The 26,790-nt window shown below is 54.5% G+C and overlaps 3 protein-coding genes and 1 gene segment (V, D, J or C); 3 read left to right on the forward strand and 1 right to left on the reverse strand.

Annotated features, from left to right (window-relative positions):
* Positions 1–275: 275 nt before the first annotated feature.
* LOC128140732 (feather keratin Cos2-3-like) lies at positions 276–5,422 on the forward strand. The gene is made up of 2 exons (XM_052784935.1): positions 276–323; positions 4,908–5,422. The coding sequence occupies exons 1-2, from the start codon at positions 276–278 to the stop codon at positions 5,208–5,210; spliced, it is 351 nt and encodes a 116-aa protein (XP_052640895.1). The 3' UTR covers positions 5,211–5,422.
* A 7,560-nt stretch (positions 5,423–12,982) lies between these two features.
* LOC128140716 (olfactory receptor 6F1-like) lies at positions 12,983–15,325 on the forward strand. The gene is given in 2 exon segments (XM_052784927.1): positions 12,983–13,072; positions 14,384–15,325. Coding segments are annotated over 2 exon segments (1,032 nt in total).
* Positions 15,326–17,704: 2,379 nt separating this feature from the next.
* Positions 17,705–19,313, reverse strand: LOC128141229 (T cell receptor alpha variable 12-1-like). The segment is given in 2 exon segments: positions 17,705–18,171; positions 18,968–19,313. Coding segments are annotated over 2 exon segments (531 nt in total).
* A 2,109-nt stretch (positions 19,314–21,422) lies between these two features.
* Positions 21,423–26,638, forward strand: LOC128140730 (feather keratin Cos2-3-like). Its single transcript, XM_052784933.1, has 2 exons — positions 21,423–21,578; positions 26,132–26,638. The coding sequence occupies exons 1-2, from the start codon at positions 21,531–21,533 to the stop codon at positions 26,432–26,434; spliced, it is 351 nt and encodes a 116-aa protein (XP_052640893.1). The 5' UTR covers positions 21,423–21,530; the 3' UTR covers positions 26,435–26,638.
* The last annotated feature ends 152 nt before the right edge of the window (positions 26,639–26,790 follow it).

Genomic DNA, 26,790 nt, shown 5'->3' on the forward strand with positions numbered 1-26,790 from the left:
CTCACGAGGAATGCGGGGCCTCGGCCCGGGAGCTGGCGGTACCAGAGGATGTAGTCGCCGGTCTGTATGTTGGGGTGTGAGCAGTTGATGCTGATGCCGGTGCCCTCGGTGGTCTCTGCCGACACCTCCTGCTGCACCTGGGCTCTGACCACAGCCACTGCCGAGAAAGGAGAAGGAAAGACCAAAGATCACCAAAGATCACTCAGCTCTGGTGGCTCTTTTCCCAGAGAAACAGTCAGGAACAGTGGCAGTGAGACAAAACTGGACTGGAACGGATGGTGATGTGTGCCCATCAACAAGGATGGAGAGTGGTCCTGGGGCAGGTGTGTGGAGCAAGGGGAGAAGTCTGGGAGGGAACGTGAAATTGATGCATGCAGAGTTACAATGAAAGTCAGGTGCATGGATGGAGGGATGGATGGATGGATGGATGGACGGCGAGAGGGAGAGGAGACAGGAGAGTTGGGTGTGTTGCAGCGAAGGATGAAGGGTTGAATTCAGAAGAAGAATAAATGCTGAATGCACAGGGGGATGAGAGGATGTATGCAATAACGGTGTGGTGCAGGAAAGCAACCTCGTGCCTACAGACATGAAGGAAACGGAGAGATGAGAGAGGGGTCTCAGGGTGGGAAGAGGGCTTAAGGATGCTAGATGCGTGGAGAGATGGGTCAAAAGCTGGGTGCGTGGATGGCTGGATGAAGAGAGGAGGAGCAGACGGGGAGATGGGTTGTTAGAGTGAAGGGCGGAGGGCTATAGTCAGGGCAGTAAGAACTGCCGAATGCACAGGGGAAAGAGTAGGTGCATGGAAAGGCAGGCGTACATGCAAGCAGGCTTGTGCCACCAGAGCTGATGGCAAAATAGGGAGGATAGGAAGCGAGGACTCGGAGGGTTTGGAAGGGGGACGAGGGATGGCAGAGAGGCAGGGAGGGGGAAAGACACGCTGAAGAAGGAGAGGGAAGGCTCGGCGCTGGGCTCCCCGCGGAACAGCCCGGGCACAGCCCCCGCCCCCGTCCACCCCCGCCAGCCCCGCGCACCCAGGAGCACCGCGGCCAGCGCCGCCAGCCCCGCGCCCCGGCACCGCCGCATCCCGCCGCTCCGCCGCCCGCGCCTCGCTGCCCCCCGCCAGCCCCGGCTCTCTGCTCCGGCCGCGGCGCCTCCTCTCCGCCGCCTCCGCCAGCTCCGCCCCGGGGCTGAGCCCTGCGCCGGCGCCGCCCGGGCTGAGAGGGCGCAGGGGCTCTGCACGGGCACCGCTTCGTCTCCTGGGAAATGCCCTCTCCCGCTCCTCCAGCAAGGACACCTCCCCAGCAAGAAGCAGCCTGCGCAGCGCCAGCGGCAGCCTGGCACGGCAGCAGGGCCCTGACCCAGGAGATGGACCAGCTTCCCAGAGCTGTCTCCGAGCTCAGGGGCTGCCGACAGCAGCCACTGATTTCCTGCGGATGGCAGGGAGGAGGCTGAGAGCCTCCCTCCCTTCAGCTGCCTCTCTGCACTCCCGGCACAATGCCTAAAAGTTGTGCTGTGGCCAAGGGGCTGTGAGGACACCTGTGCCCATGGGAGTGCAGGGTTCAGGGCAGGGGAGAGGGGGAATCACTGAGTCAGAACGCAGGTCAGAAGGGACCTGCAGAGGTCATATGGATCACCCCTCTGCTTGGAACAGATCCCATTAGATCAGGTTGCTCAAGGTCACATTCTGTCCAGCCTTGAACACCTCCCAGGATGGAGATTGCACAACCTGCCTGTGAAAGACGTTCCTTTTCTCATTATTTCTTCTAGCCTATTGCTTAATCAGAACTCCCCATGTTCTATCTCCTGGGCACTTCCAGAGACCAGGTCCATCTTCTCTGTCTCCTCTCAGCAAGTAGTTGTAGAAAGCAAGAAGGTCTCCCCTGAGACATGTCTTCTCCAAGAGGAGCAGGCTCAGTTCTCCCAGCCTCTCCTCACATGTCATGTTTGTCAGCCCCCTAATCGACTTGGTGGCCTTTGTTGGGCTCGCTTCAGTATGTCAATATCCTTCTTGGACCAGGGAGCCCCAATCTGGCTGCAGTACTCCAGCTGTGGTCTCTCAAGGGCCAGAGGGGCAGGGTCACCTTCCTGGACCTGCCGGCAACACTTTGGCTGACACAGCTCAGGATGCACTTGGTCCTGTTTGCTGCAAAGGCACGCTGCTGTCTCATGTTCAGCTGGGTCTCTCCTAAAACCCCACATCCTTTTCTATGGATCTGCTTCCTAGGCAACCAGCTGCCAGCCTGCATGACTGCCTAGGCTGGTTTCTCCCTCAGATGCAAAATTTTGCCCTTGCTCTTTCTGGCTTTCATGAAGTTCCAGTCAGCCCATTTCTCCAGCCTGTCCAGGTCCTCTAAACAGAAGCCATTTCTGAGAGTTACGACCCATTCCCCCTGCTGGGTGTTATCCACAGACTTGCTGGGAGTTCCCACTCATGACATTCCTGACTACATTAAGAGTATTGGTCCTACTACTGATCCTGAATACTACACCCCACTAATAAGTGTTGGCCAGCTGGGCTTTGCACCATGGTCACAACTCTCTGAGCCTGGCAGTACAGCCATTTTTCCACCCACCTTGTCATCCTCTAACTGAACCCATTCGTCTCCAATTTGGTCATCAAGGAATTACAGGAGAGGCTCTCAAAGGTCTTGCTAAACTCTAGGTACACACCTCCCCTGCCCTTCCCTTTTTCCACGGTGCCTGTTACCTCACGAGGAAGCAATGAGGTTGGCTCTCAGATGGAGTAGAGCCTCAGCTCAAAAGCAGACCCACGAAGAGGGGAATCAGCCCTGGCTGAGCTCTCCCAGCAGAGCTGCCTGGCGCTGATCTCACCGAGGTCAGTAAAGGGAAGGGGGAAAGCCCTTGACTGCACTGAGTCCAAGATGGTCCTGACCTCAGGCTGACAACCATTCAGGCAGGGAGATGGGCTTAGAAAATTTACCCACTGTGCACAGCCCTTGTCAGAAAGAGGGTCTGTTCGGGACACCCCTGTGGGACAGCAGCTGGCTTTGGGGGATGCGGTCTCGAATCCAATGCCCCTTCCCTCCCAGGGGCAGTTGCTGGGCACTCAGACCGAGATTCCAGTGTGGGGCAGGAAGGTCCTTGTGGGCTGAAGTCCAAAGCAGTCACCAGTTCTTTGCCTTTCCTGTGCAGGCCACAGGGTCTGTCCTTCCACTCACAGCACAGTGATATCACGCTCTGTGTTGCTTTCATTCAGTACCTGTTTGATCCAAGGTCTCAGTCCCTGCCTGACATAGCACCAGGCCGATGAAGTACATTTGGCCTTGACATGAGAGGGGTCGTGCACCGCTCCAGACACCACTGACCCTGCACTGGAAGCAGATCCACTAAGGGATGGCCAGCGCAAGGTCGGCAGGATTCCTCAGCCTTTCTCCTTCCCTAGAAAGCAATCCCCATCCTTTTGAACTCTCTTGCGCTGGGCAGAGCTGCTGTGTCCTGGCCTGGAGAGGCAGGCAGGGAGGACTGCCAGCCATGCTGAGGTATTCCCAATATTGTTTACACTGAATTAAACTGTGGATCAAAACTGGTGTGAAACCATCCTTGTTGGGGCCTGAAATCAGCAGCAGCGGAGCGTGAGCTTTGGAGAGGCAGGGAAAGGAGGGCTCAGGAGACAGTGGCTGCATTTCAGTGCCTCTTCCCTGGACAGTTCTCTAGCAGTCTGGTGCCATCACCACTCAGCTGCACTCAGGCTCCTCCTGACCCTGGGAACCTGCTGCTCTGTGGCGCTCATGGAGAGAGCAGTGGAGAGTGTCCCTGCCATGAGCAGCATATTCCCTCGTGATGAGGGACACACAAGGACACACAGACATGGGCTCATGCATACCAGCTTGGGATTATACACATATATGTGTTCCCACGTGCACCCAGACAAACCTGGTTGCTTACAAGTACACGCAAGACAAGAACACACACACAGGAACACCACGAACCATGGACCCTGCTGAGGACCCCTGGGGACTGGGCAGTGTTAGGCAGGAGGGGGTCAAAACCTAGGAGCACAACGCACACCCCTGGGGAGGCAGGAACAAGGGACCATCAGGGTGAGCTGAGGAGGGAAGGAAAGACCAGGACACGGCACGTCCTCATGCACGGGAGCCCATGACATCCAGCTGAGCATTGCTGGAGCTCCTTCCTGAGAATGACACTTCAAGCAGCCCCAACAGGGTGAGCCAGGCTGATGTCACTTGCCTGCTCTGGACCTGTCCAGCACTTGAGCTGTGTCTTCTGCCTGCACTGCTGCATTCCTGCCTGAGAAATCCTGGGCCTTTCATCCCACTGCTCAGAAGAAGCCTTCATTGGGGAATGGGCATGGAACAAATCTGGAAATGAAAAGGCAGCAGTGCAGGAAACCAAAGCACAGCCCATATCATTAGCTGCGATGGTTTGCATTGAAGATGAGCTTGTCAGAAAATTGTTACCTCTGCAAAGGGTGCCTCTGGTCCTGCAGCAATGAAGGGCAGGTATAAAAGGCAGCCCAAGTCCCTGCTCTCTCATCCACTGCTCTTGCCTCCTTCTCCTTGGGAACCAGGTGAGTCTGAAGCCCCTTCTCCTTCTCTTCCAAAGTGAGATCTCTCCTCGATGGACCTCTCAGTTGATACTGGCTCTGGCCTGTGCTGGGGTTTGGATCTTCTTGTCCTGAGAGGGGGAAGCAGGGAGAAGGACTGCTTAGAGAGAGGCTGGGACATGGTCGAGGGGCGTTTTGGTTTAGGAATTAGGAGAGAGCCTCCCTGGGTCAGGCAGTTCTTTGTAGGGCAATGAAGACTGCGTGTCTTCTGGCCGAGCCTCCAGCTCCCCACTCATTATTGGCCTTGGCTCCTTTGTGACAGGGTAACCAGGCTGCTCCTCAGTCACCCTTGTGCTCTACTTCCTCCCTGCTTCTCTCCCAGGTGCACCTTCAGCCCCACGACATGTCCTGCTACAACCAGTGCCTGCCATGCCGGCCCTGTGGCCCGACCCCGCTGGCCAACAGCTGCAATGAGCCCTGTGTCAGGCAGTGCCAGAACTCCACTGTCGCCATTGAGCCCTCTGCTGTGGTGGTGACCCTGCCCGGCCCCATCCTCAGCTCCTTCCCGCAGAACACCGTTGTGGGCTCCTCCACCTCCGCTGCTGTTGGCAGGATCCTCAGCTGTGATGGAGTGCCCATCAACTCTGGGTGCTGTGACCTCTCTGGCATTTCCAGACGCTACTAGGCAGCAGGTGCCCCGTCTCCAGATAAAGATGCTGGAAAAGCCCCAGGGTAACACCTTGAGGAACTCAGAACATGGTGCTGGGCAGAGGATCAGTCTTTTGGATGCTGTTTTCAGTATACCTGAATGGTTTTGCCTTTCTTTCCCTTTTCTTTGTTGCTGCCTATCCCCTTGCCCACACCATCTCCCCAACACCAACCTGGTAGGGACCATCTATCTCCTCTCCCTCCACGGGGCAGGCATGATGCAGGAACTTCCCCAAGACCAAGGACTCCAGACTCTCGGCTGCCCCCAGCACTCCCTGCACTTCTGTCCTCTGCTTGGAGTGAACTCGTTGCCCTCTTTTGACTCATTAAAGCTCTGCTGCATTCAAGCCTTGCCTCCCTGTGGTCCTTCCCCCTGTGGACACTCGCCAAGCGGCCAAAGCAGAAGGGTGTTGCTCTGGTGTGGATGGGGGAGGTGAGGGCACAAGGAGACCCTTCTCCATCCACAGAGGAATGAGAGGCTCCACACCCTGCAGTGGATCCTCTTTTGGGCACTCTCTCATGGAGCTGAGGAAGCCATCCCTGGCTGCTCTGCTGCCTGTGACGATCAGGCCTTGCCCTGCTGTGTCTCTGCCCACAAACATCCAGAAAGGCAGGAGGCCCTCAGGGGTCAGCAGCCACATGGTCTCTTGAGGAAGAGTGTTCCTCTTGCTATGGTTGGAGCTGCACTGGGGTGACAGGGGGTGGTGTTGGGTTCCAAAAGTTGATTTGCTTTGGGGAATGGGAAGAGGGCTAGAGAAGGGAACAGCCCTTGGGATGGCCCATAGCTGCTACTCCACCTTCCTCTCCCCTCCACCACTCAGTCTAGGGGCCATGGCCAGCATGCATGGATGGGGCCAGCAGGGAATAGTCACCCGTGCTGCTGTATGCATTGAGGCTGGAAAGTAGAGCTAAGCATGTGAGAGCTGAGGGCAATCAGCACAGAGAAGGGGAGAGTGAAACAGTCACAAGAGACCTGTCCTCAATGGTTTTCTTGGTGAATTGGGAAAGTGAGGAGGAATTAGGTGAAGGTCCCAGCCCACCTGAACTAGGAGCTTGTTTCAGGAAACAGAGGGTAGGGCAAGGAAAAGAGAAGGAACACTAATGCTGCGTTTGTTGTTACTACCATGCTTGAAGGGGACATGAGGATGTTTGGAGCTGAAGCAGCAGCCCCACATGAGATGCAGGCGCAGCAGCTCAAAGGGGTCTGGGCAGGAAATGGTGGGGTGTGGGCATGGGGCACACAGGCTGGCATCTCCCCTTCCCTGCAAACAAGCCCAGTTTAGGGACGTTCCCTCATCAGCATGGGGAAAGGGACAGGGACAGGGATAGGGACAAGCGTGGGGAGGAATGAACAGAGCCCTTGTGTTCTGCTTGTAACACTGTGGAGCCAGAATAACAACCAACAGGTTGTGGCTCTGCTAGATACCAGGGCAGAAGTAACCCTAATTCATGGAAATCTGCCCCATTACCGCAAGAATCAAGTGTTGAATGTTAACAAAATCGGGGTGAGGGAGGGGCGGAAGAATTATCTGGAAAAGGCTTTCTAACCTTGCAGCCCACAGGGAACCTACTACTTACAGCTTGGGGTGGGCTCCAAGAGTGCCCCGATACATATCACAAGCCATGATCTGTCAGCAGGAAAGACTTTTAATATCCAGTGGGGGAAAATATTCTTTCCATATCTACTCAGCTCACAGTGGGAAGGATGGTGCCCCCCTATATTTTGAGGACCCCTCCCTCCAGGACTGTACCCTCAGAGCAGGACTGGCTGCCCCGGGGCATGCTGTCACCTCTGCAACTAGAAAAACATTGTTAGAAGCTGGGGTTGTCCAGCAGATGCATTTGCCTTTCCAGAACCCTGTCTGGCCTGTAAAGCAAGCGGCTGGGTCCTGGTGTAGCACTGTAGGTTACTGGCTTTTGGGCACGGCCGTCCCCCTGGGGCTGCGGTTGCTCCCCATAGCTCACCCTGCCAGAGCAGCCAGAGGCCGCTGATGTGCATTTGCTGTGCTGCCTCAGGGGTACGGGCACAGCCCTCTGCCTTCCCAGGGGACTGTGGCCCAGCTCTAGGAGAAGTGCAGCCTGTCCCCAGGATGTGAGCTGGCCCCTTATGCTGCTGACTGCACCTACCCAGCAGGATGAGAGGAGGCCCTGGGGAAACGTTGTGGACACAGCTGGGAAACGAGTCCACAGAAAGCACAACAATCCAGCACTGCAAAATGGGAATGGTATCTTTCCATGCAGGCAAAGCCATGTCCCCACCAAATCAGTGCAGGAAAATCCAGCTCAAATAGGACTGATGGACACGACCAACCCTCCCCTGGAGCTGTTAAGCACTGCCTGGGCTCAGAAAGGCCCACCGCACAAACATCCCAGCCCTGAGCAGCCACACTGTGCCTAGTTCACAGACCTAGATCAGGCAGATATGTGAAGGGAGGGAGGTGGTGGAAGGCTGCAAGCTTTCATCCAGCTCAGCAAGATGGGTGCGGACAGCAGTCAGCATGCAGAGCTAATGGCTGTGTTCAGGGTACTAGAGGAGACACCCCCACTTCCAAGTTGTCCGTGAAAATCATTCCTTTCTTTTATCTCATGCAGAACCATTATGTGGATGGAGCCTCACATGACTGCTGCCCCTCACCGCATGCCATGCAGCCTCGAGCATGAAGTGCTGGATGCCCCTGCCCTCCAGCCACACCAGAGCTCCTCCTTGTCTTCTACACCACACAAGGAACTGGGCTGTTTAGTGATCTCTGTGCCACCGCTGTTTTACAGGGCATGGGACAAGGGGGACAGGACATCTCTGCTACTTCCAGCCATAACATCACTGCTATTCTATGCTTCCTCTCTTTGCCTTATCTGTCTGAGGCAGATTGACCTTGGCTGGCTGCCAGGTGCCCACCAAGCCGCTCTATCACTCGCCTCCATCAAGAGGACAGGGGAAGAAAAATACGATGAAAGGCTTGTGGGTCAAGATAAGGACAGGGAGATTACTTACCAATTGCTGTCATGGGAAAACCAGACTCGACTTGGGGAAATTAATTTAATGTATTGCCAATTAACTGCAAGAGAGTAGGATAGCGAAAAATGAAACAAAACTAGAAACAAATTGCCCCCACCCCTCCCTTCTGGCCAGGCTCAACTTCCCCCCTAACTCTTCTACTTCCTCCCCACAAACCGCACTCAGGAATGGGGGTTGCAGTCAGTTCATACTGCTTCATCTCTGCCTCTCCTTCCTCCTCATGCCCTTCCCCTGCTCCAGGCTGGGGTCCCACCCACAAGACACAGTCCTTCACAAACTTCTCCAACATGGGGCCTTCCCGTGGGCTGCCGTTCTTCATGAACTGCTCCAGCATGGGTCCTATCCATGGGCTGCAGTCCTTCAGGAACGGACTTCTCCAGCGTGGGTCCCCCGTGGGGCCACAAGTCCTGCTAGAAAACCTGCTCCTGTGTGGGCTCCTCTCCATGGGCCACAGTTTCTACCAGGAGCCTGCTCCAGTGGGGGTTCTCCACAGGCTGCAACTTCCTTCAGGCCATCTCCACCTGCTTTGCTACAAGGTTCTCTGCGGGCTGCAGAGTGGATATCTGCTCCATCGTGGTCCTCCATGGGTTGCCAGGGGACAAGCTGTGTCACCATTGTCTTCTCCAGGGCTGCAGGGGTATCTCTGCTGTGGCTCCTGCAGCACCTCCTCCCCCTCCTTCTTCACTGACCTTGGTGTCTGCAGAGTTGTTGCTGTCACTTTTCTCACTCTTCTCTCCTGGCTGCTGCACACTGCTTTTTACCCTTTCTTAAATATATTATCACAGATGTGCTACCAATGTTGCTGATGGGCTCAGGTTTGGCCAGCAGCAGGTCCATCTTGGAGGTGGCTGTTACTGGCTCTTTCTGACATGGGAGAAGCTTCTGGCATCTTCTCACAGAAGCCATCCCTGCAGCCCCTTCAGTACCGAAACCTTGCCAGGCAAAGCAAATACACTGTCATGACTCTTGTATTATTATTTTGTGCAGAAACTCTTTTGCATATCTTGGCTGCAGGATAAACTCAGCCAGCTCAAGGTTAACAGGGGAGGCTGCAGGCAGCTCCCTCTCACTACAGGCAACTACACCACCTGCACCTGCATGCAAAAGACAGGAAGAAACAAGGCCAGCACATCAATTCAAACTGGGGAAAAAGAAAAAGAACCCATGAACATTCACAGGGTAGCCAAACCGGTTTTTCCGCTGCTCTGTAATTTAAGGTTGCTTTTGCATTTCTCTGCCTTTGGAAGAGAGGGTATTTACCTTAAAGTGAGTCTAGAGACAGGTTCACTACTACATCACTTCTGATGTGCCAGCCTGAGTGTCTGTAGCCAGAGGGGAGTCTGCCTTGTCCCAGACACACACCCTTCTGCTGCCACATGAGTGTGTCACTGTGGCACCGCTGCCTTTGCAAGGGCAGGGGCTGGTCCCAGACCCTTGAGGAGATCACCAAGGTCAGGTGGGAGCTTCTAGCCGTGGAGGATTTGTTTTCTTTTCCTTGTAATATGGGAATTCTTTGGGGGGCTGCAGCAATGGGGATGTCCACTGGTTTTTATATTGCTCTTCACACACAGACTTGAGATGTGGAGAGGCTCAATGTCTGGAAAGGCCATGACAGCTTCGACTCTGCTGTGGTTTCTCTCTGTCTTACAGTGAGAAAACAGCTGACTGAACCACTGCCAAACTCTTGAGCTCAGGAAAGTGGATGGGGCTGTCCAGTGATTGATTTGTTGCCTTCACTGTAGGGTCTGAAGGACTTGCCTAGAGTCATCTAGAGGGGCTGAGAGCTGGTGTCGGGAGTCCTGGTTCTCGCTGGTGTGTATGTATGATGGTGCTCACATACATGTTCTTCTGGCTGTGCTCATGTGTGCATTTGCACTTACATTTGTGTACTTGTGGTAACACACATACAAGCATGAGAGTGCACAAATGTTCTCCATGTGTGTGTGTGTTTGGGCAATTGTGTCCACGAGTGTGTATGTGTTTTAACACACGCACGTGCCTTCATGCAGGAGAGCATGAATGTGTGTGACTGGTCTGCATATACGTAATTGTGTGGGCACAGGTGCGGGTACATGTGTGCTTTTGTGTGTGTACATCTGTGTAGAGCAGCATGCATGTACGTCTGTATGCAAACGCATGCGTGCAGGAGCAGGCATACGTGTAAGCATGTCTGAATATCTGTGCGTGCGTGTTGGTATGGGGAGTGGCTGTGCATTTTGGTATGCACGTGGGCTCCTTTGGAAACATGTTTGTACACACCTCTTTAGAAGTGCACACGTATAGGTTGCTCTGTGGGTGCCTGTAAGCTCACGTGTATGGTTGTGTGTGTGACTTTGTGTGTGGACTGACGGGGAAATTCAGATTGTAACTGCTCAGCAGTGGTAATCTGTGACCAAGGAATGATGTGGCACGGAGGGCAAGAAGGCCCAAATGCAGAAGGGGTTGAAGTGGCTGGCAGCAGGAATGCCAGAGACAGAAGAGCTCCCTGTAAGGCAGTGCAGTTTCCCTTGGTGATGAGATAAGAAACAGCCACAGCTTTGTCTTGTAGCAATCCTGGAATGTGAATGCTTAGTGGCCACCTTTGGGCAGCAGAGCTGGTGCTGGGGGACTGACCCAGTGCCAGGCTGAGGTGCCCCATGCAACCGCTCACAGGATTGGTGGTGGTGCCAGTGTACACAAGGAATGGCTTGTGACGCATCTTTGCAGACTCCTTGTAGAACTGCTTAGGGTGGCAGCACTCTGTCCAATACAGTGATCATTTGGTGGGTTTGGGTTTTTTTCATATCTAAGCAAAAGCATGTGTTTAATTTGCCTCAAGGGGTACAATACAAATTCCCCAAGAGCACACGTTTTTATGTGTGTGTGCATGCTGTGAGTGTGCATACCTCTGTGTGCATGTAAGTGTGCATGGGTGTCCATCCATGAGGGTATGTCAAAGGTCTTGCCAAAGTCAAGGTACACCCCAGCCAGTGCCCCTCCCCTTCCCCACGCTGCCAGTGACCTCCTCATAGAAAGCAATGAGATTGGTCAGGCATAGTCTGCCCTCAGTAAACCCATGTGAGCTGCTCCCAATACCCTTCTTGCCTTTCAGGAGTTTAGGAATGGCTTCTGAGAGTATTTGCTCCACCTTACTTCCAGGGACTGAGCAGAGACTGTCCAGTCAGCTCCTTGATCACCCTCGGATGCATCCCAAGTGGTCCCATGAACTTGTGCATGTCCAAATGGTAGTAAGAGCTCCTTAGTTCTTTCTTCTCCTGCTGTGGGTGCTGCTTCATTCCCAGAGAGTCTGCAGGGAGGCTCAGGGATGTGGTAGGCCTGAGGAGAAGCCATACCAGTAAAAACTGTGGAGAAATAGGCATTGAGTACTTCAGTCTTTTCCCTATCGTTAGTCACCAGGTCCCATCCTCAATGAGCAATAAGCCCCCATCTACTTAGCCTTCCAAGCACCTCCATCCCATGGCTAAACCCCATATCCATGTCCAAGGTACTTGAGGACAGATGGATAGGTGGGAGAAAGCTTTTGTGGGGGCGAATGGGCTCAAGCTGGGTACATTACTCTCGTTAGCTGCATCTCCCCCTCACACAAAGTGCAGATCACATCTCCCCTTGACCACATGGAAGACTTGGATGCAGGACTTGCAGAAGATGACTCTGTCAAGTCCAACACCCTGGACAGTGCAGACAGCCTCTCTTTGGGTGTGAGTCTTCTCAACTAACTCTAGATGCCTAGAGGTTGAGACTTGTGACTGTTTGTGTGTGTGTTGCCTAAGCTGGCTGTCTAGTCTATCTTGAGTGTCAACAGAAGAAAAATAGGTGCTTGTGAGGCATGAATAGCCTGATCTGTATGAGACAGGGTGAACTGAGGCTCGGCAGTGCCTATTTCTCTCCACTCATGATCAATGGAGCAAAGATGAGTAGCTCACCTGGAGACACCTGCTCTCGAGGCAAGGGAGATCAATTCCCCCCTACCCATCTCTTGTCTGACTTTGTGCTTAGATCTTTACTCAGATCTTCACTTCAATGAAGACTTAGGCCTTAACTGCAGTTAGAGGCTCAGAAATGAGGTAGGTGAATCCCTTACCTTACTCTCTCTGTATTCAAATGTCCATAGTTGCCTTTAGGTATCTCCCACCTTGGAGGTGTCAAGACCACGTTAGTATTCAGCACCAAATATTTGACATTTCCAGTCTCTTGGGACATGACTATCACTGACACCTCCTGCGTGCCAGCAACTGGCCACACTTCAGAGAACCCTGTTGCTGTTCTTTAATTGGCCTGTGTGAAGAGAGAGCATTATCCACCTCTGACAAGCCCATGAGATCCCCCAGAGATCAAACTCCCTGTGGCACATAGAGGGAAAACAGAAACCTGTCTCCTAGGTGTGGCCAGTTTGAGCTTCAGTGTGTTAATGAGGTGGGTGTGGGGATGTTCTTAAGCTAACGATGCTGGTGACTGTCTGATGTATGCTCTCACTACGTGGAGCTAAACTGGAGAGACTTTACACTCTGTGTGTGTGCACACAAGGCTCCCCTTTGTGGAAGTACAGTGGTGGCTGTGAGGGGGAAAGAAATTTGGGAGCCCAAGCTGTCAATACCTGCTAGGTAGATGGAGAGGAAACAACGTCAGGCAATAGTGTACAGCTTGAAGTGTGTTGGCAAGGTGAGAGCTGTTCATCCACACTTCTCCTGACATCGCTGCATCCAGAGCTCCTCCAATAAACCAACATCTTTCCAATGTTCTCCCTCAGCCAAGGGGACCATGGCTTCATCTGGAGGATGGTGCTTGAGGAGTTGTCATTTTGATCATTTCCATTGGCTGAGCTGGTGAATGAAGCCTGCCCAAGACCTCTAGCATAGACTTCCAATGCCTTGCACGTTTAAGGAGAGCCACATTAAGGGGGATTTCTCTGCCCTTCAGCCACATGAGGTTTCTGGTATGTAAATTCCTAAGGAGGAAGAAAGGAGAGAAAGGGATCCTTCAGGTGGTGGTTCAGCTCCACCTGTCTCAGATACCCACCTGAGGATGAGATTCATTGTCCCCTAGAGAACTGATCAGGAATCCTCCCTTGTCTGCAGGGAGGGCACAGGTGAAACCCCTCGGTTCAGCTGGTTTCTCAGCAGAACTACCTTGGTGGGGATTCAGCTCAGAGAATTTTGCCTTCAGCCACGGAGGCATGGATATCTCTGCCCAAATTGAGATGTCCAACATTCATCTAAGCCGCTTGCTAGGCTCCTGCCTCAGTCCTCAGAGACAACCTGGCACTTCTAGAGGGCTTTTAGCCATGTATATGAGGCAAGGTGAGCCATGTCTCTCTCCCAAGTGCCTTTTCTCTGCCCAGAGAAGCCGGCTAAGCTGAGGAGCTGAGATACATCTTTCAACTTGGTCAGTGGAAGTCCTTCCCCTGACTCTGAGATGGCAAAATTACAAAGAGGTCAATCTTACCCCCAGTACCAATGCTGAGAAGCAGACATCAGTGTAGGAAATGGAGGTATTTGCAAAAGCTTCCTGTGCTGAGACTTGGAAGAAAGCAACTACACAAGACCATGAGTCCTGGGGTAATGACTGTCATGCTAACCTGCTGCCCTGTGCTGCTGCCACAGCATTCTACATCTCAGCTGGAAACCCCTGTGATCAGCTGAAGAGGTGAGAAAAATCTATTCCAGTGCCACATTGTCATGACAGCTTTCTGTTCCCTCAGTCTCATTTGCTGAGATGGGAACTCAGTATTGCCTGCCTTGAAGAGTGCAGGTATGTTATTCCCTTCCTCTGCAACGACCTTTCACATAGCTGGAGACCCTCAGCCTGCCATCCACAGTTCCCTAAATGGGATTTTCATCTCAGGGAATCAATTGCCTTCACCGTGTCCTAAAGGAGATGCCTGCGCTTGATCCAATAAATACTTCTCCAGGTTCATTTGATGGTGTAGGCCTGACCTTCAGGGTCAGTTCGAGTTGTCCAAAGGTGTTTCTGCAGCGAAGGATTTCCCTGACAATTTCAACTTAGGGTAGATGCTGTTTTCCCATGCTCTGGACCACCTACTTTTGCAGGGATGATGGCTTTGCTTCACTACTAGTAGTATCTGAAGGACCAGCACAGGCATGCAAATTCTCACAGAAACATTCCTGTCTTTGCAGATGGACTTCAACACTTGGGGGCACACTGCAAATGGGACAGGTGTGGAAGAATTCGATCTTCTTGGCTTCCCAGGCATGTGGAATTCTCAGGTCTCCCTTGTGGTGGTATTTGCACTGATGCACTCCTTGACAGTAATAAGCAACACATGCATCCTAGCCCTGCGGTGGATGAACAGCAACCTATGTACCCCAATGTACTTCTTCCTCTGTAATCTCTCCTTTCTGGAGATCTGGTACACTACAGGTGTTGTTCCCAAAGCCATACGAGTCATGCTGGGGACTAGCCAGAACACCGCCTTCAGTGTCTGCATCCTCCAGTCATTCTTTCTTCTCTCCCTAGGCTCCACTGAATGTTTTCTCCTGTCTGTCATGGCCTATGACTGCTACTTAGCCATATGCTACCCCTTGAGATGCAGCTCCCTCATGAACAGTGTCCTCTCTGCTCGGCTAGCGCTCAGCTCCTGGCTGGGAGGCATTCTGGCCATCTTGCTGCTGGCCTTTCTGACATCCAGGATGATGTTCTGTGAGCCAGATGCCATCAGTCATTTCCGCTGTGATATAGATTCCTGCCTTGCCCTCTCCTGCAGTGACACGTGGCCCGTGGAGCTAATGACCTTCCTTGTCTCCATAATTGTTGTGGCCTCCTGTGTGGTCACGCTGGTCGCCTATGTGTACATCACCTCTTCCATGCTGAGAATCCAGTCAGCCCATGGCCAGAAAAAGGACTTTTTCATTTACTCTGCCTGTCTTGGTGTCGTCACAATCTGGTATGACTCCACCATGATCCTGTATGTCAAGCCATCAGCCGAGAACCCCCCGGATCTGAACAAATTTGTGATTACTTTTCATACAGTTGTAAGTCCTTTGTTGAACCCCTTCATTTACACACTCAGGAACAAAGAAGTGAGGCAAGCTCTGGGGTGGGCTTTCCAGAAAAAGTGAAGTGGCTTTTCAAAGGGCCTCAGTGGGAGAAAACAGATTCATCCTCTTCCTCCCACGACTTCTACCCTGCAGAAGTTCCTCACCAAAGTGGAAGCGCACCTGGGCATCACAGGTAGTGAGAAGCCACCAGTTTCCCAGGGAGCTCATCTCACTCATCTTACAGCCATCTTAGGCTGGGCTGAGCCTCGATTCTAATGCTCCCACCTCCCTCTGTTCACTCCTGGGTAAACTCAGCATGCCTCACAGTGCTCCGAAGACCAGCGCTTGGAAAGGGTCACAAACCCCATCCAGAAACAGTTCTCCAGCAGAACTCTGGAGGAGTGGTCCTCCCACAGGTTTGTATTCCAGTTTGCCAGCTGCTCCATTTTGTCAGGGATCCGTCTGAATCCCCTAAAGAAGTCCCAGCAGCTGGCTCATTGCCTTAGGAAATGGGCTTGTATTACTCCGTTTAGTCTGACATTTTCTGGATGCATCTATGCCCCATTCTTGTGGCTGTTTCACAGAATCATGCTCTGGTTCAAGACAAAATTTGGTATCATCTGGGATCTCTACCATTATTCCTAGGATAAGACAGTCCACAAAAAGTACACTCTCCTTCCTTCCCTCTATCCAGTATCCGAATATACTTTTAAAATTGTAATTAAAAATATGCAAATTGCTATGCTTCATGCTAGACGAGTCTGGACATTTACACATCTAAAACTCCACCTCAGTTTTTAGCAGTCCATCATTCCACCCATTTTGGGCTTTGCTGTGGAAACACTTCAATGTGATTGGCAAAGTCCCCAAACTGCAGAGCTGTGAAAGGCTGGCTGGGTCGCAAGTCTCTCCTTGCCCTTATTGGCAGGACATATAGCACTTCCAAAGGGCTCTTACTTTTCCCCTTCCTGTGATTTTTATTTCACAACTGATGAATCACGTTCTCAAAGCTCTTCGTTCTGCACACTGACAGTGAAGGCAGTCCATGCGACCACTTCATAAGGAGGAGGCATCAACATGGCAGATGTACCTTTATGAACAGTGTGGGATTGAATTCATCTGAGTGTAGAGCTCTCCAAGGGAGATGATGGAGTGTGGACTGAACGTCTTCTCCTCCCTTCTGGAAGCAATGGTGCTTCTGGAGGCAACTCACCAACCTCCCGTATCCACCTGTCCTTGGCCACTTGGCTCTTAGACCTGCAGCCAGGCCCAGGCACCAGTACCCAAGGACAGGCTGATGCCCACCCTTCTCAGCTGTGCTCTCTTTCTCAGTGGCATTTGGGAAACCCTTGGGACAGCCCACTGAGGCTGGAGAAAGAGCCTGAGCCTGGATCTGTCCTCAGGTAGCCATCACTGCTTGTCAATCCTGCTTAGGGATGATGTTGCTTTAGGGGAAGAATTGTGTCTCTGGATTGTTGAAGCCCTCTGCAGCCCTGGAGAGCAACCAAAAGCAGGACCTGAAATGTCCAAGGCACCCTAGACGCAGTGGAGTGCAGGACACTGAGGGCTGATGTCCATTCCTCATCAACGCTGTCTGAGATAATGCCCTCTGAGATGAATAGGGGCATGCAAAGCCTCCAACAGGGCTGGCAGAGCAGACCCATGTCACTTGCAAGAGGCAGGCCATTCTGGAACAGCAGTAGGTCAACAACCAAGTACCTTAGGCTTTCTCAGGTGAACTGGATGATACTTCATGAGCAACAGTCTGCACTTCATAGGGTGGGATCCAGCTGGAAAGCCAGCACCCTCCAGCTGAGCTTCCACATGCAGTGCTGGGGTGGGATTGCCTGAGAATAGGTCCCCAGAACCATTCCTGTTGCCTATGGGTGGAAACAAGTTCACTGAGAAGTGATTGCTAGCTGTTGGGCAGAGAAACCAGCATGGACTCAGGGACATAGGGCTTCCTTCCCAGCTGAGGCCTGGTGATTTCCCTGAGAAGAAGAAGAGACATGAAAAAGGGTGGGACCACTCTCTGGCAGTGGATGAGTGTGGGAAGGGTTTGAACAGAGACTCTTGTCCAGCGCCTGGCTGATGGGTCTTTTTCACTTGCTGACGCCCAGATGCAGGGCAAGGAAGGGCTCTTCCCTTCTTGGGCTACTATGGCCAAATGGCAAAACCATAAGAGCAGTTGTGCCTCCTACCACTAGCTTCGTTCTCCAGCTATGGCCATCAGCAGAGGCACAGGGAAAGGGAACAGGACGACGAGCTGATAGGTTACTTGCCCTGAACACTCACTCCAGTGTACCAGCCATTTTAAGCAGAGGGCATTTACAAGCCTGGCTTGGCTTGTTGATGGTGCAGCCTCCAATGACCCTGCCCCAAGTCAGGTTTCTTGGACTCTTTTCATCATCAAAGACCCTGGATCTAGATGCAGCTGTCAAAGTCATGCTGGCATATGCTTCACAGCGGCACAGGCTGGGGAGGCAGAAGCCCAGCCTCACCACAGTTCCCAGGTGCTGCTGCTGGGCAGGCTGAGCTCAGAGCTACATGCAAGCAGTGGCAGGGAGGGAACTGCTCCTCAGAGCACCCCCCCACCTTTCTGTGCAGTGCTGCAAGCTGTGGGCACCAGTGTGGGCTCAGTGCACAGAAATAGGCAGCGCTGTCCTGGAGCTCGGCATCCCGCACATTCAGAAGCACCTGGGAGGTCTCCGCAGTCAGTTCAGAGGAGAATCTCCCTGAATCTATACGAGCTCTGTACTTGTACACCCACAGCAGCCTCTGAGGGGACTGGGACTGGCGCTGCTGGTACCAGTAGATGGAGGGATTGGCAGAGCTGGTGGAGAAATTGCAGTGCAGAGCTGTGCTCTCCCCTGCCTGGATGGTCATTTCTGCTGGAAACTGCAGCACAGAGTCCTTTTGGGCATGACCTGTAAATCCAGACAGGGCTTTCGGCTTTGCTTGCTTGTCTACCTGTCCCTCTATCACTTCATCAGCTTGCTCACTGTCCCCACTTTGCAGCTCACTTTTCCTAGCCTCGGAAACTGTGAGCTGTTTGCCCCTGCACACTTCTTTCTGCAGGTTCTTGCCACTACTCACCCCCCAGATCATCCTGCTTTTCAGCAATACTCACTGGTTTTTCAGTCCAGGGGTTCTATCCATATCTGCCTCTGATCCATGTTAACTGCTGGTCTCTCCTTCAGCAGCAGAGGACATGAGCTGTTCCTCTCCCACCTCTGACCATATCTTCTTGCTATCTTCTTGCTAGAACAGTTCCTCCATATGACACACCACATCCTCTGCCCTTGCCCTGTCCTTGTATGGCATTTCAGCTCTTGCATTGAGTTAGCCTTCCTTGTTCCCCAAGGTTTATGACCATCCTGACAGAGATTAGTAGCATTTTATCTAATATGTCCAGGAGAGAAGCTCCTATACAACGCATCGCTCCATCCCCTAGCGCCTACCCTCTTTCAGGCTTTATGTTTATTAGCAGCACATTCAAGAATGTTCAGTACCTGCAAATTTAAGGTGAGGCCTTATTCCTCCTCTGATGCCCATTACTCATGACATCTCCCACGTTATTTGCTGTACCCACCTGCAGCCCCTGCTCTGCCTACAGAAACACTCCCTGATCCCCCAGGGAAACAGGACTCACGTCTCCCCACTTCCACCACCAACTGCGCAAACTCTTGCCTCGTTCTCCCTAGCCTGAAAGTCACGTCTCACCAAAGTCTGCCAGTCCCACCAGTGCTGCCAGGAAAAGCAGGACCATGTCACGCTCTCCCTTCATGGGGTGCCCAGGGACCTGTCAGCAGGAGGCAACCGATGCTTGCAGCTTCACCTCTTCTGCCTCTGCCAGATCAGAGAGGCCTCCAAGCCACAGCCCAGAGGGTGGAGCAAAACTCTCTCCCTGCTGCTCCAGGCAGGCCTCTTTGGGTCTGTCCTCCAACCTCCACCACAAGAAGGCTCTCTAGAGAGATAGCAGACTCATGGTTTAAGTCCTGTCAATCAGAGGGACAGGCATCCTTTGTGAAATTCTCCCGACATCAACCACCTAGCCAGCTGCACAGACCTGCACCCGGCTCTGCAGGAGATGGAGAAGGCACCCCTGCACCCACCCACGTCCACCCTGTCCCTGGCACTGTCTGCATGGAGAAAGGACCAGGCACACACTGAAGTGCCTGGGCTCAGGTGTTGCACACTCCCTCCCTTTGCTTCTGGCCATAGAGGAGGAACCTGAAGAGAAACTTCTCGGTAAAGAGCATCTGCTGCAGAAACCAGCCGCACAGGAACGGACGCGCTCCCGCACTCTGGCAGGGGGAGGATGTGGCAACACAGCTCTCTGCTGTACAGGCAGTCCCTCTGTGTCCCTTCACCTACCCACATTACCCACAATCTCCAGCTGCTTCTCCCACCCTGGGCCCCAGAACCCCAATACCCAGGCAAGCAAAAGGGCTACTTGATTTTCATGTCTTCTGATGTCTGCTGCCTGGAGCAAGGCTCCTCTGCCACTTGCACCCAGGGCTCTTTGCTCACACGGTTGGCAGGGACTGCAGGAAGCAGGTGATTAGCGTAGCAGCACCCATTCACAACCCCGCTCCCACAAGGCCTTCAGGGTCCTGTTTTTCAGTCGAGGCCATGGCAGAAGGACGGTGGGCTGCCCTCTGCTCTCCAATGACTGCAAACCTGCCAGGAGTCCCCTTGAAATACAACCATAGCTGCCACAACAGTCCCCAGCTGAGGCAGGGAAGAGGGCTGAACCTTTCCTCCCTGCTTCTGAAGCCTGTGAACATGGACTTTCACAGCTTCTGCAGCCACACAGGCCTCACTGGGGACTGGCTGGGCCCAGGACCCCATGGCCACAGGCCTCTTTCCAGCTCCCACTCACCTCAGACCTTCAGTCCCATAGGGCAACTTAGCAGACCTCTTTGTGGCTCACTCCTGAGGTCTGAACTTGAGTCTCAGATGTGTCTTTCAACAAGTGCCCAGCTCAAGCTCCTCTCCTATCTCCTGGACTTTGCTTCAACACCAAAGGCTCTCAACCTGAGGTTAAGGGGACTCCTGTGCAACAAGCCCTATGGCCCGAACACTAGCCACCGTGCGATACACTTGAAGGTGTCTGGGACAACCAGTATCTCCTTCTCGTGTTGGTGCCGAGGCAGAACTGCTGGCTCTACAGGATGCCTTTCCAACACCAGCAGGAGCACGACAGAAGCGGCCTGTGGAGCTGGGGGATTGAGTTTGTAATTGTGTGTCTGAGCCTGTTTACAAAGTTAACAGCAAGAGACCACTTCTGGTTGTGGTTTCAAAGAAACGGCTTGTATTGGCACCGTATCAGTTAGGTCTTTCTGTTCCAAGAGGACCTGGTGATGTTCGTGGTGGGAAAGAGATCCCGGGCCCTGTCCGTTGAGCCGCAGCAATGCCCGCTTCGCGCGGCAGGGCCGAGGGCTGCCCGTGGGCAGGAGGATCTCTGCTGCCCGCCTCCCTGGGCACAGCAGAAAGGCGCTGCTCCTCGCCGGGAGCCAGCGGGGCCGGCGGCTGCAATCGCTCCTTCCCGGGCACCGCCGGCCACCGCCACCGCTCCGGTCGCGATTCCTCCCCGCTGTCGCGGGGGATGTCTGTCTGCGTCCCGGTGGGAGGGCGGGGGTGCCGGTGCCGGTGCCGGTGCCGGGCGGGCGGGGGAACCGCCCCGGGGCCCGAGGCCGGGCGGGGCTGGGCGGGGCCGGGCGGGGCCGGGCGGGGCGAGGCGGCGCCGGCGGGCGGAGCGGCAGCGCCCCCTGGCGGGCCCGCCCGGGGCTGTCCCCCCGCCCCCGCCCCACAGGCCCGGCCCCGCCCGCGGCGGTTCGTGCCCGGCCGCAGCCCCGGCTCCTCTCCCCGTGTCTCTCAGGGCGCAGTAATACACCGCCGCGTCCCCGCGCCGGGGCCGGGCGAGCCACAGGGCGCTGGACCGGCGGTCTGCCGCCACCGACAGCCGCCCCGGCGGGTCCGGCAGCTCTTTGGAGCCTTTGTGAGCAAGTGTGATGAATGCGGGGCCTCGGCCCGGGAGCTGGCGGTACCAGTGGATGTACTCGCCGGTCTGTATGTTGGGGTGTGAGCAGTTGATGCTGATGCCGGTGCCCTCGGTGGTCTCTGCCGACGCCTCCTGCTGCACCTGGGCTCTGACCACAGCCACTGCCGAGAAAGGAGAAGGAAAGACCAAAGATCACCAAAGATCACTCAGCTCTGGTGGCTCTTTTCCCAGAGAAACAGTCAGGAACAGTGGCAGTGAGACAGAGCTGGACTGGAACGGATGGCGACGTGTGCCCATCAACAGGGATGGAGAGTGGTCCTGGGGCAGGTGTGTGGAGCAAGGGGAGAAGTCTGGGAGGGAATGTGAAATTGATGCATGCAGAGTTACAATGAAAGTCAGGTGCATGGATGGAGGGATGGACGGACGGCGAGAGGGAGAGGAGACAGGAGAGTTGGGTGTGTTGCAGCGAAGGATGAAGGGTTGAATTCAGAAGAAGAATAAATGCTGAATGCACAGGGGGATGAGAGGATGTATGCAATAACGGTGTGGTGCAGGAAAGCAACCTCGTGCCTACAGACATGAAGGAAACGGAGAGGTGAGAGAGGGGTCTCAGGGTGGGAAGAGGGCTTAAGGATGCTAGATGCGTGGAGAGATGGGTCAAAAGCTGGGTGCGTGGATGGCTGGATGAAGAGAGGAGGAGCAGACGGGGAGATGGGTTGTTAGAGTGAAGGGCGGAGGGCTATAGTCAGGGCAGTAAGAACTGCCGAATGCACAGGGGAAAGAGTAGGTGCATGGAAAGGCAGGCGTACATGCAAGCAGGCTTGTGCCACCAGAGCTGATGGCAAAATAGGGAGGATAGGAAGCGAGGACTCGGAGGGTTTGGAAGGGGGACGAGGGATGGCAGAGAGGCAGGGAGGGGGAAAGACACGCTGAAGAAGGAGAGGGAAGGCTCGGCGCTGGGCTCCCCGCGGAACAGCCCGGGCACAGCCCCCGCCCCCGTCCACCCCCGCCAGCCCCGCGCACCCAGGAGCACCGCGGCCAGCGCCGCCAGCCCCGCGCCCCGGCACCGCCGCATCCCGCCGCTCCGCCGCCCGCGCCTCGCTGCCCCCCGCCAGCCCCGGCTCTCTGCTCCGGCCGCGGCGCCTCCTCTCCGCCGCCTCCGCCAGCTCCGCCCCGGGGCTGAGCCCTGCGCCGGCGCCGCCCGGGCTGAGAGGGCGCAGGGGCTCTGCACGGGCACCGCTTCGTCTCCTGGGAAATGCCCTCTCCCGCTCCTCCAGCAAGGACACCTCCCCAGCAAGAAGCAGCCTGCGCAGCGCCAGCGGCAGCCTGGCACGGCAGCAGGGCCCTGACCCAGGAGATGGACCAGCTTCCCAGAGCTGTCTCCGAGCTCAGGGGCTGCCGACAGCAGCCACTGATTTCCTGCGGATGGCAGGGAGGAGGCTGAGAGCCTCCCTCCCTTCAGCTGCCTCTCTGCACTCCCGGCACAATGCCTAAAAGTTGTGCTGTGGCCAAGGGGCTGTGAGGACACCTGTGCCCATGGGAGTGCAGGGTTCAGGGCAGGGGAGAGGGGGAATCACTGAGTCAGAACGCAGGTCAGAAGGGACCTGCAGAGGTCACCTAGCTCAACTCTGGCTTGGAACAGTTCACGTTAGATCAGGCTACTCCATGATGAAGATTACAGAAACTCCCAGGGAAATCCATGCCTGTTCTCATTTTTTCCTTTAGCCTCTTGCTTCACTGGCACTCCCCATGTTCCAGCAGCTGGTCATTGCCTCTAGTCCTGTTGCAGAGCACTTCCAGAGTCTAGGTTCATTTTCTCCATTTCCTCTGAAAATTAGTTTTAGACCACAAGAAGGTCTCCCCTGAGACATGTCTTCTCCAAGAGGAGCAGGCTCAGTTCTCCCAGCCTCTCCTCACATGTCATGTTTGTCAGCCCCCTAATTGACTTGGTGGCCTTTGTTGGGCTCGCTTCAGTATGTCAATATCCTTCTTGGACCAGGGAGCCCCAATCTGGCTGCAGTACTGCAGCTGTGGTCTCTCAAGGGCCAGAGGGGCAGGGTCACCTTCCTGGACCTGCCGGCAACACTTTGGCTGACACAGCTCAGGATGCACTTGGTCCTGTTTGCTGCAAAGGCACGCTGCTGTCTCATGTTCAGCTGGGTCTCTCCTAAAACCCCACATCCTTTTCTATGGATCTGCTTCCTAGGCAGCCAGCTGCCAGCCTGCATGACTGCCTAGGCTGATTTCTCCCTCAGATGCAAAATTTTGCCCTTGCTCTTTCTGACCTTCATGAAGTTCCAGTCAGCCCATTTCTCCAGCCTGTCCAGGTTCTCTAAACAGGAGCCATGCCTGAAAGTTACGGCCCATTCCCCCTGCTGGGTGTTATCCACAGACTTGCTGGGAGTTCCCACTCATGACATTCCTGACTACATTAAAGAGTATTGGTCCTACTACTGATCCCGACTACTACACCCCACTAATAAGTGTTGGCCAGCTGGGCTTTGCACCATGGTCACAACTCTCTGAGCCTGGCAGTACAGCCATTTTTCCACCCACCTTGTCATCCTCTAACTGAACCCATTCGTCTCCAGTTTGGTCATCAAGGAAGTACAGGAGAGGCTGTCAAAGGTCTTGCTAAACTCTAGGTACACACCTCCCCTGCCCTTCCCTTTTTCCACGGTGCCTGTTACCTCACGAGGAAGCAATGAGGTTGGCTCTCAGATGGAGTAGAGCCTCAGCTCAAAAGCAGACCCACGAAGAGGGGAATCAGCCCTGGCTGAGCTCTCCCAGCAGAGCTGCCTGGCGCTGATCTCACCGAGGTCACTAAAGGGAAGGGGGAAAGCCCTTGACTGCACTGAGTCCAAGATGGTCCTGACCTCAGGCTGACAGCCATTCAGGCAGGGAGATGGGCTTAGAAAATTTACCCACTGTGCACAGCCCTTGTCAGAAAGAGGGTCTGTTCGGGACACCCCTGTGGGACAGCAGCTGGCTTTGGGAGATGCGGTCTAGGATCCAATGCCCCTTCCCTCCCAGGGGCAGTTGCTGGGCACTCAGACCGAGATTCCAGTGTGGGGCAGGAAGGTCCTTGTGGGCTGAAGTCCAAAGCAGTCACCAGTTCTTTGCCTTTCCTGTGCAGGCCACAGGGTCTGTCCTTCCACTCACAGCACAGTGGTATCACGCTCTGTGTTGCTTTCATTCAGTACCTGTTTGATCCAAGGTCTCAGTCCCTGCCTGACACAGCACCAGGCCGATGAAGTACATTTGGCCTTGACATGAGAGGGGTCGTGCACCACCCCAGACACCACTGACCCTGCACTGGAAGCAGATCCACTCAGGGATGGCCAGCGCAAGGTCAGCAGGATTCCTCAGCCTTTCTCCTTCCCCAGAGAGCAATCCCCATCCTTTTGAACTCTCTTGCACTGGGGAGATCCGCTGTGTCCTGGCCTGGAGGGGCAGGCAGGGAGGACTGCCAGCCATGCTGAGGTATTCCCAATATTGTTTACACTGAATTAAACTGTGGATCAAAACTGGTGTGAAACCATCCTTGTTGGGGCCTGAAATCAGCAGCAGCGGAGCTTGAGCTTTGGAGAGGCAGGGAAAGGAGGGCTCAGGAGACAGTGGCTGCATTTCAGTGCCTCTTCCCTGGACAGTTCTCTAGCAGTCTGGTGCCATCACCACTCAGCTGCACTCAGGCTCCTTCTGACCCTGGGAACCTGCTGCTCTGTGACGCTCATGGAGAGAGCAGTGGAGAGTGTCCCTGCCATGAGCAGCATATTCCCTCGTGATGAGGGACACACAAGGACACACAGACATGGGCTCATGCATACCAGCTTGGATTATACACATATATGTGCTCTGACGTGCACCCAGACAAACCTGGTTGCTTACAAGTACACGCAAGACAAGAACACACACACAGGAACACCACGAACCATGGACCCTGCTGAGGACCCCTGGGGACTGGGCAGTGTTAGGCAGGAGGGGGTCAAAACCTAGGAGCACAACGCACACCCCTGGGGAGGCAAGAACAAGGGGTGAGCTGAGGAGGGAAGGAAAGACCAGGACATGGCACGTCCTCATGCACGGGAGCCCATGACATCCAGCTGAGCATTGCTGGAGCTCCTTCCTGAGAATGACACTTCAAGCAGCCCCAACAGAGTGACCTAGGCTGATGTCACTTGCCTGCTCTGGACCTGTCCAGCACTTGAGCTGTGCCTTCTGCCTGCACTGCCGCATTCCTGCCTGAGAAATCCTGGGCCTTTCATCCCACTGCTCAGAAGAAGCCTTCATTGGGGAATGGGCATGGAACAAATCTGGAAATGAAAAGGCAGCAGTGCAGGAAACCAAAGCACAGCCCATATCATTAGCTGTGATGGTTTGCATTGAAGATGAGCTTGTCAGAAAATTGTTACCTCTGCAAAGGGTGCCTCTGGTCCTGCAGCAATGAAGGGCAGGTATAAAAGGCAGCCCAAGTCCCTGCTCTCTCATCCACTGCTCTTGCCTCCTTCTCCTTGGGAACCAGGTGAGTCTGAAGCCCCTTCTCCTTCTCTTCCAAAGTGAGATCTCTCCTCGATGGACCTCTCAGTTGATACTGGCTCTGGCCTGTGCTGGGGTTTGGATCTTCTTGTCCTGACAGGGCGAAGCAGGGAGAAGGAGTGCTTAGAGAGAGGCTGGGAAATGGTCGAGGGGTTTTTTGGTTTAGGAATTAGGAGAGAGCCTCCCTGGGTCAGGCCGTTCTTTGTAGGGCAATGAAGACTGCGTGTCTTCTGGCCGAGCCTCCAGCTTCCCATTCATTATTGGCCTTGGCTCCTTTGTGACAGGGTAACCAGGCTGCTCCTCAGTCACCCTTGTGCTCTACTTCCTCCCTGCTTCTCTCCCAGGTGCACCTCCAGCCCCAAGACATGTCCTGCTACAACCAGTGCCTGCCATGCCGGCCCTGTGGCCCGACCCCGCTGGCCAACAGCTGCAATGAGCCCTGTGTCAGGCAGTGCCAGAACTCCACTGTCGTCATTGAGCCCTCTGCTGTGGTGGTGACCCTGCCCGGCCCCATCCTCAGCTCCTTCCCGCAGAACACCATTGTGGGCTCCTCCACCTCTGCTGCTGTTGGCAGGATCCTCAGCTGTGATGGAGTGCCCATCAACTCTGGGTGCTGTGACCTCTCTGGCATTTCCAGACGCTACTAGGCAGCAGGTGCCCCATCTCCAGATAAAGGTGCTGGAAAAGCCCCAGGGTGACACCTTGAGGAACTCAGAACATGGTGCTGGGCAGAGGATCAGTCTTTTGGATGCTGTTTTCAGTATACCCAAATGGTTTTGCCTTTCTTTCCCTTTTCTTTGTTGCTGCCTATCCCCTTGCCCACACCATCTCCCCAACACCAACCTGGTAGGGACCATCTGTCTCCTCTCCCTCCATGGGGCAGGCATGATGCAGGAACTTCCCCAAGACCAAGGACTGCAGACTCTCGGCTGCCCCCAGCACTCCCTGCACTTCTGTCCTCTGCTTGGAGTGAACTCGTTGCCCTCTTTTGACTCATTAAAGC

The sequence above is a fragment of the Harpia harpyja genome, chromosome 4, assembly GCF_026419915.1.
Source record: "Harpia harpyja isolate bHarHar1 chromosome 4, bHarHar1 primary haplotype, whole genome shotgun sequence".
NCBI lineage: Eukaryota > Metazoa > Chordata > Aves > Accipitriformes > Accipitridae > Harpia > Harpia harpyja.